The sequence below is a fragment of the Sinocyclocheilus rhinocerous genome, unplaced genomic scaffold (genome assembly GCF_001515625.1).
Source record: "Sinocyclocheilus rhinocerous isolate Xijiao unplaced genomic scaffold, SAMN03320098_v1.1 scaffold1499, whole genome shotgun sequence".
In the NCBI taxonomy this organism is placed as follows: Eukaryota; Metazoa; Chordata; class Actinopteri; order Cypriniformes; family Cyprinidae; genus Sinocyclocheilus; species Sinocyclocheilus rhinocerous.
In genome coordinates, this window is record NW_015650016.1 from 466,275 (window position 1) to 474,740 (window position 8,466).

The following is an 8,466-nucleotide window of genomic DNA, read 5'->3' on the forward strand; positions in this document are numbered from 1 at the left end:
ACCTGGGCCAGGAAATCAAGGTCTTCAGGTTCACTTTCATGCAGCTGAGTTGGGTATTTACTATTACATGATGCCACTCACATAAATTGGAATCATAATACAGAAATGGTCTAAACAAAATAATTACATTGGCAACAATAAACCCAAATAACGTTTGGTCATTAACTTTTAAATGCATCATTATGGCTATTTTCCAGGTTCTTTGTATATTGTTTATATATCTATTATTGTTGTTATAATCTGATTTGAGTTGTAATTATGTGTATTTATCTATGTATATTCATTAATAAAAAAAAAAAGTCTGATGCATACGGCACACACACACACACACACTCAAAAAGTATGTAATTTTTCTTCACAAAACGAGTACATACTTTTAGGCGAATTGGGACTCCGCCTCAGACTTTCCTCTGACTGCTCCGGGGAAAAGATTCAAAGCTTCGAGAGTGTCGAAAATGTAAAATATAAAGCTGCCAAAAGCCTGTGAAAGGTAAAGGTGAATCGCGCACGTGATTGGACAGAACGTGAGGCTACGTTTGTCTTTGGTCACGTGATTTCTACGTTATCACCACAAGGCTCGCGTCATCTGTCACGCCCATTATCCTCCGGTGCCTCGGTTCAAATGTCACTAAAGTAACTTCCATACGAGATGAAAGGAGCGGCGCGCTGAGCGGGAGCAATGCTAGGCGTAGAGTAGAGAAACTTCACCTAAAGTATCGATCCGATACCAATACTAGCGTTGATTACGATTGATCTTCCCACACCTGTTGTGAAGGTTTCGGGAGTAAGCTGCTGGATTCACTCTTATGAGTAAATTAATGTAACATATTTTTATTCCGAATCAGATTGATTTCACTCGAGACGATTCAAGATCTGTTTACAGATGATCAGATGGTGAGAGTATTTAACACCGGCCTGTCAGCAATGACCTGAAACCGGACTCGAGCATTTCTCATGACACAATCCTCTGAGAGATCTGCCTTTACATGCTGAGATCCGATGGATCCATGTCAAGACCCCGCCGGGAGACCCGAGGGTCCTGTGTTTCTGGGATGGGATGGTCCTGTCTTCTCAGAGCAGGATTATCTGGATTTATACACAGCCCTTTCTGACTCCGCAGCCGATCAGAGGAATCAGGAGCAGGTGAAGAACGAGGAACCCGCTGCAGGATCAGAGCTGAAGCAACCTGTTCCACACAGTGACCGCAGTAACATGGTACTGTGCTGCTGACTGATGATAGAACCATGGCACTGAGTAATACAGGCTGTGCCTGAGCTTGGAGTTTAAAATGTTAAACCCTATAACTCTAGCACTCTCTATTCTAATTCTATTCTTTAAAAAAAACTTGCCCCTTTTAGACTTGCACTCTATTCATTTACTAACTGCTTGTTTTCTTTAAAAAAAACAAAAAACACTAGCTTCTCTAATCTTTTTGTGTTCTATCTGTTTTCTTTTTATTTATTATATAAGAAAACCTTGCTGCGTGTACTGCGTTAAGCTAACTGAGACTTGTTATAGCACTTGTATATCATTGCTCTTTTGTTGATTTTGATTGCTTCCATTGTCCTCATTCGTAAGTCGCTTTGGATAAAAGCGTCTGCTAAAGGACTAAATGTAAGTTTGGAGGATTTGAATGCATTATACCAGAAAAAAGACCAGGGGTCACCAGACTGGGTCCTGGAGGGCCGGTGTCCTAATCAAACACACCTGAACCAGCTGCTCAAGCTCTTACTAGAAACTCTGCAGGACCCCTGCTTTAGACTGTACATAGATAGACTTTGGCTCTTAGCTAAACCTTTTCTTACATTTGACTTGAATGTTTAGTAAATACTAAAAAGTTTACTAATGGATATTTTAAAATAACAGACATTTCCGGGTCATAGCACTAGAATTAATACAGTTAATAAATAATTATGATTAACCGCCTATTAATCGCAGAGCACAGACACGCACGCTTGTGTAATTCAGCCTGTGGATGGCGCTCTGTCGATCACTCTGTATCTTACTAATAGATTATGAATTTGTGTTTTTGCAGGACGCTTGGAGCATCACTTTAATTGATTCCACACAAGGCAGTAACAGCAGAACTGCATCGCTCTGCGTGTCAACATCGCAGTAAGATCGTATTAATCATAATAATTTCATGCATGTGTACTGAATTCACTTGTACATTTAACACTGTAAATAATTCATGTGAACTTTAATTTACACACCAGAGTATTTAGTAGACATGGATATGTAGCTCACTGCTCCAGTATGAATAACTGAGCTGCATGCATGTGAGCGTTTATGTGACTGACGTCCTCATTCCTGCTTGAATGCTGTCTTCTGACAGACTGCTCTCAGAATACAGGCTCAATCATGACGAGGTTAACTCGAGCGTGGTGTGGGCCCGCGTGGCCCCTGTGCACGCGTCTCTCCTGGAGTCCGCTGAACTTCTCTTCAATGTGTCTGTTCCCTGGCTGCCCGTGGAACTGCCGTACAGAAGCAGATGTAAGTATTACAGATGATATACATCAGGTTTGAGCTTTAAGCACTTTATTTTCACATTATTTTCTCAGTGAACAGCACAGCCCAGGAGCTGATGGAGGCGGTGCTGGTGACTCTAGATCATTCTGCCTCTGTCAGTGGACAATACCTGATGAAACTCTGCGACTCAGAGGAGTATCTCAGAAGGTAATTTCACCTGTCATATTTGACATGCACGCTGCCAGTAGTGGATCAGATGTTCTTGTTGCTGCTGAACATTAATGGAAATACTCTCTGTCGTTGTTTTGTCTTGCCTCGTCCAGCGATGAAATCCTGGGATTATATGAACGCATCCAGGTGTATGAGAAGTTTGCTTTGGATGTTCCAGTGAGGATGGTGCTCAAGGACTCCGCTGACAAAACACTGACACGAGATGTATGGCATTGAATTACTGTGGCTCTGAGACAGTTTCTCGTTTGAAGAAGGTCATTTTGTTATCAGATTGCATGTTTCTGTAGGAGGAAGACGACCGCCAGATGTTTCATTTTAATCAAGTCCTCGCTTCTGCTTGTGCATTCAGCACTTTAAGGTTTGCTTGCTTCTGTACTATGGAAGCATAAGGCTGACAAAATTCCATTTGCAATGTAAGATGTCAGTGTACAGTATTCTTGTATTTGAATGTACAATTTGGATGTGTTATGATTTGCAATAGTTAAATTGGTTGTGTATTAGCTATGATGCGGTGATTGACAGGCGGGGACGTAAATGTAATCAAATGCATTTTCTAACCCACATAGAATTTTGTTGCATTCGTCACAAAATATTAATTAACACACAATTTCAAATGTTTTAATTGAGTGTAAATGCATTTCAGAAAAAAAAAAAGGTTTTCCTGCCCTTATTGCATTTGTAAAGGAGAAATATCTATTTTAATTGAAATTTTGCACATTAATGCATTAGAATGAACGTTTAAATTTAAACTAGAATAGGAACTGACAAATTCAAGTTCAAGTTTTGCTTAGAATGTTGCTGGAAATGTACTGAAAATCATGCCACTTTTTATATATTACATTTCAAATTGAATTTTGCCAGCGTTATGCCTTTACATCTCTCCTGACCTATTTGTGTACTTATAGTTTTTGTTCTTGAGTCAAGTGCCAACATACTGAATCTCCTTTGTTCTCTTAGGTCGGGTCTGCAGGAGAAACTGTGCATCTACAGCCAGGCAGTACACAAGCTCTTGAGAAGCTGGGTTTGTGTTTCACTGAAATTAATCTGAAAGAAGGAAATCCATGTGCATGACTGGAATGCTTCTATACATGTGAACTTTACTCTGAATGATCTGCATGTCATTGCATGGCTTCAGTAAAGACGTAATGACTGACTGACAGGGTTTGTGTTTGTAATTGAAATTTTGCACATTAATGCATTAGAATGAACTTTAAATTTAAATTAGAATAGGAACTGACAAATTCAAGTTCAAGTTTTGCTTAGAATGTTGCTGGAAATGTACTGAAAATCATGCCACTTTTTATACATTACATTTCAAATTGAATTTTGCCAGCGTTATGCCTTTACATCTCTCCTGACCTATTTGTGTACTTATAGTTTTTGTTCTTGAGTCAAGTGCCAACATACTGAATCTCCTTTGTTCTCTTAGGTCGGGTCTGCAGGAGAAACTGTGCATCTACAGCCAGGCAGTACACAAGCTCTTGAGAAGCTGGGTTTGTGTTTCACTGAAATTAATCTGAAAGAAGGAAATCCATGTGCATGACTGGAATGCTTCTATACATGTGAACTTTACTCTGAATGATCTGCATGTCATTGCATGGCTTCAGTAAAGACGTAATGACTGACTGACAGGGTTTGTGTTTGGTATGTCAGTGTGATGTCGGTGCGAGGGAGGTTGTGGAGAGCGTTCATGCCGTGTGTGAACAGCTGTGTGGCGTCACTACAGCAGATCTGGAGGACGCCGTCGGGCGGATCCAGTGCTACGCTCCAGTCACACTGGTACAACACACCTCACGTGCTTTTGAATTGGTGTTTAATAACAAAGATTAAATATAATGTTCTTTTCCCTAGACTCCAGTCGAAATGTGTGACTGTGAAACTGGTGAGTCTTTATACTAAAGTGAAGTCTCTGGGCTTGATTTTGCATGTCTGTTCTGCTTGAGTGGAAGCTCAAGACACACATAAGCTGTTTGCTCTATAAGAGCAATGTTGTTTTCAGTGATGTGCATGCATTGTAAGTGTAAAGTCTGCATGTTTCAGCTGTAGTCATGCTCCATCACGCTCTGCTGAAGCTGCTCCACATTTTCTTCACAAACTTTGATTTGGACTTCAGAGGACAGGAGGACCATCCGAATCCACCAGCAGCAGACGTCAAGCACAGCAGCTGCATGCTGCAAGTCAACCTGACGTGCCTCTACAGACTGCTGCCGGGCTGGATAAACAGGTACGACGAGATGTTTAACACTTCTGAGAAACCCGGTCCTCCGAGCATAGCTGTGAGTGCAGAACAGTGTGGTGAAAATCTGCCGTAGCTTTCAAATCTCATTCAAAACAATCCTGGATATCCGTTCTGAGACGGGAGAACCAATGGTTTTAGCAGCACTGATGTGAAGTCCAGGTTTGAATGTGCACAAGCACAAATGAGAGTTGAGAGATGCAGTGGAAGGTTTTCAGTAAAGAGCGAATCTCTATTTGTGTTTCACAGATGAAAGAAAGTCATAAGGGTTTGAGGATGAGGAAATGGTTAATGGGTGAACTGGTTCTGTGATAATGAGGAGTATGAGTCACAGTGTGTGTGTGTGTGTGCGTGTGTGTGTGTTACAGTTACGATCACTTGAGCGTGAGCTGCTCGCTCACATACTGCGGCAGGAATCTGACTGAACCTGTGCTGTCTGAGAACATCAGCACGTCCCTGCAACTCAGCTGCAAGATCCAGTGCAACCGTCTGTAAGAGCTACTTCATCTACAGCGAATGATGTGCTACGGCAAGACAAATATGTGCATTCTTAAAGGCCACAACTGTATGCTTGTGGTTCAAAGGCTGCGTGTATTTTAATGAGGGAATTCCATGGGTTTGAGTTCAAAAGTAAACAGGTTAATATATGACAGAGTTTTCATTAATGAATACCTTCACTAAATGATGCACTCTGGGTGTTTGTGCTGGAAAACTCTTACACTGCAAGGATGCCACTTTCACGCTCACTGCAGTCAAAACGGGGTACAAGGTTGATAATATTCATTAGGATGAATACAATTTCTTTTATAGTCCATTTATCTAGTGAACTCTGCTCTGTCTATCTGTGAAACATACGACTGAGTTCAAAGTCAAATGATGTTCTGGTTCCTGTGTGTTTCAGATTGGTGTTTCCCGTTCCAGTACAGGAGCTTCCATATGAATCAATGTTGTCTTTTCATCTACTGGGCTCGAAACAGGCCAAACACCCCGAGCTCCTGTGCTGGGCGGTCCTTCCTCTTTTTAACAACAGGTATGCCATTCACCTCATCAAACCGGTTTTGATGTTTGGAAAAAATGTTGGGAAGCAAACAACATTAGACCTCATTTTATAGACGCTTCTCAAAATATCAATTTTTAGTCTTCACACTATTGGTCTGCCAGTCGTTGACTAGAAAAGAAAACCATGTATGCTGCTGCCCAATGCTTTCAATGCAGCATGTTCTTGCGTTGCATTATGAATTGTGTTTTTCTGGAATGCAAGAGTCTGCCTACTTGTATAGAGTGTGTTGTGGACCTTCATATGCAGTGAATATGCTTCGATCAGTGTTTCTGTGATGCTGTGATTGATGGATGGATGCTGTGCTGTTGCAGGACTGCGGTTCATGGCACGGTTCTGCTCAGTATGTCCACACAGGTGTTTCCCGTCTGTCCTCCGTCACCGGCGCTGAGCGACGGCCATCGACAGCCCACTGGAGTCATTCTACAGGTGCACGCTTTTACACTCTCTGGAAACATCACTCATCATCACATGTATCTGTCCTCCGTCACCGGCGCTGAGCGACGGCCATCGACAGCCCACTGGAGTCATTCTACAGGTGCATGCTTCCTCACCAGACACGTGCACGCTTTTACACTCTCTGGAAACATCACTCATCATCACATGTAGTATTCTCAATGTGCAGTTTATTATGTTTTCTGACGCGTGTGCACCACATTTCTTGAGCGGTTTTGTGAGAGCTAAAGTATGAAGTTAATCTTGTTCATAAAGGAAGCCTCTTTCACACTGGGTTTTCTCCACAGATGGATTTCCCGGAGTCTGAGCAGTGGCGATATGAGCGAGCGGCGGCTCGGCCCGAAGCAGTCCTGGAGTCGGCGCTGTGTGAAGAGCTGCAGAAGAGAGTGACAGAAGTGTGTCAGAAACACAGCCTGTCGCTGTCAGTACAAGAGAAGACACCCATTAGCAGTTCAGACACGGTGGTTGATGTGGACATTAATGTCACTTCTTCTGTTCAACATTCTGCAGCATGACTGACAACGAGAAGGCCTTCCTGTGGAGCAAGCGGCACATCTGCAGCCAGAGGAACTCACGCCTGCACTTGGTTTTGGGCAGCGCGTCGCAGTGGAGACCGCAGAACCTGCCGGAAATATACTCCGTCCTGGAGCGCTGGAGCCCCGTGAGCGCTGAGGAGGCCCTGTTCCTCCTGAGTGATGAGTATGATCCCCACAACACATCAGTAGTTCTGTTCTGTTCAGGACATGGACCAGAGCTCTAGCGTTAATGAGTTTGGAATCAGTCCTGAAAGATAGACAGGGTTTTTAATTTTTATTTTTTTGCAGATTAACTAGATTGTAATCTTTGTACACCATTTTATGTCTTCATTTCATCTGCCAACAAAACATTATAAACCAAAAAAAATACAAAATATAAAAACTCCTGGCACTTCTGGCAGGTGACCATTCATTTTCCTTGTTTACAGACACTTCTGGTGTGTCTTATATTATATAGTCACCAAAATGTTTATCATTAAGTCATGAAAACGTAAAACTGCACATATTGGGTCATAGAGAAGCTTCCGAAAACACTCGTGCTCAAAAGTGAAAAGCCTCGATGATTGTGTTAGAAAGATATTTTTTAGTAATTATTTATTAATTTGTCACAAAATGTGTCGCTTTTATGATAGGCCTACCATTACTTTTGACCATTATTATTTTAGTAAACTGTAATGTTTATGTTTCCATAAAGACATGTCATATTTTATCATGCAATTGCAAAAAATTGAAAAAATATTGTGGTATAAATTTTTGCTTGTATTACCCACCCATTTGTCTTTAGTTGTCATTATCACAGTGAATAATGATGTTAATTGTGGGCGTATCAATACAGTGGCAGTGATCTTCTTGGGCTTTAGTTGATGCTGCTCTCATCAGATCACTGAATGTACTTCTGCAAACGGCTTGTACTGCATTTCTGCTGTTCTTCTGATGTGAATCAGAGATTAAGCGGGTGTGTTTGTGCGTCAGGTTTCATGACCAGCGCGTGCGTTCAGTGGCGGTGCAGTGTTTCCAGCAGATGTGTGACAGTGAGCTGGAGGAGTTTCTGCCGCAGCTGGTGCAGGTGAGACACGCAGCGTCATGCTTCACCTCCAGACACACGCTAGCACTCATGATGACCGCTGCATGTCCTTCCAGCATTATAATGCTGACAAAACAAATCTCGTTTGTGTCTGATGTTTGACCTCTCCTCCAGGCTCTGAAGATGGAGTGGGAAATTGACGGGCCATTGATGAAGCTTCTGCTCTCCAGATCTTTGCACTGCATCCGTATCGCTCAGCAGCTGTACTGGTGAGGGAACATGTGCATTAAATGTTAATTATATTGAATGGAGTTATTATAATGGAATGGAATTATAAAACATAATATAAACATTAGAAAGAGCAAATGCGTCATGTGGCTCTGTGTGTGTGTCTGTGTGTGTGTGTTTGTGTTTGTCTGTGTGTGTGTGTGTGTGTGTGTGTTTGTCTGTGTGTGTT

General features: G+C 42.0%; 2 protein-coding genes across 2 annotated transcripts in view; one reads left to right on the forward strand and one right to left on the reverse strand.

Annotated features, from left to right (window-relative positions):
- The window catches only part of cttn (cortactin), a 29,312-nt gene extending 28,880 nt beyond the window's left edge, over window positions 1-432 (reverse strand). Inside the window, exon 1 of the mRNA XM_016516349.1 lies at window positions 375-432. The gene's annotated coding sequence lies outside the window, so the exon portion shown is untranslated. The remainder of the gene's footprint in view (window positions 1-374) is intronic.
- Window positions 433-628: 196 nt separating this feature from the next.
- Window positions 629-8,466, forward strand: part of pik3c2g (phosphatidylinositol-4-phosphate 3-kinase catalytic subunit type 2 gamma) — a 12,407-nt gene continuing 4,569 nt past the window's right edge. Inside the window, exons 1-18 of the mRNA XM_016516335.1 lie at window positions 629-810; window positions 884-1,215; window positions 2,036-2,115; window positions 2,336-2,493; window positions 2,562-2,676; window positions 2,793-2,904; window positions 2,988-3,058; window positions 3,658-3,721; window positions 4,354-4,479; window positions 4,552-4,582; window positions 4,741-4,924; window positions 5,305-5,427; window positions 5,838-5,966; window positions 6,308-6,422; window positions 6,737-6,870; window positions 6,960-7,148; window positions 7,958-8,051; window positions 8,184-8,278. Of these exons, the coding sequence (XP_016371821.1) occupies window positions 1,000-1,215; window positions 2,036-2,115; window positions 2,336-2,493; window positions 2,562-2,676; window positions 2,793-2,904; window positions 2,988-3,058; window positions 3,658-3,721; window positions 4,354-4,479; window positions 4,552-4,582; window positions 4,741-4,924; window positions 5,305-5,427; window positions 5,838-5,966; window positions 6,308-6,422; window positions 6,737-6,870; window positions 6,960-7,148; window positions 7,958-8,051; window positions 8,184-8,278 (2,036 nt within the window). The 5' untranslated portion in view covers window positions 629-810; window positions 884-999. The remainder of the gene's footprint in view (window positions 811-883; window positions 1,216-2,035; window positions 2,116-2,335; window positions 2,494-2,561; window positions 2,677-2,792; window positions 2,905-2,987; window positions 3,059-3,657; window positions 3,722-4,353; window positions 4,480-4,551; window positions 4,583-4,740; window positions 4,925-5,304; window positions 5,428-5,837; window positions 5,967-6,307; window positions 6,423-6,736; window positions 6,871-6,959; window positions 7,149-7,957; window positions 8,052-8,183; window positions 8,279-8,466) is intronic.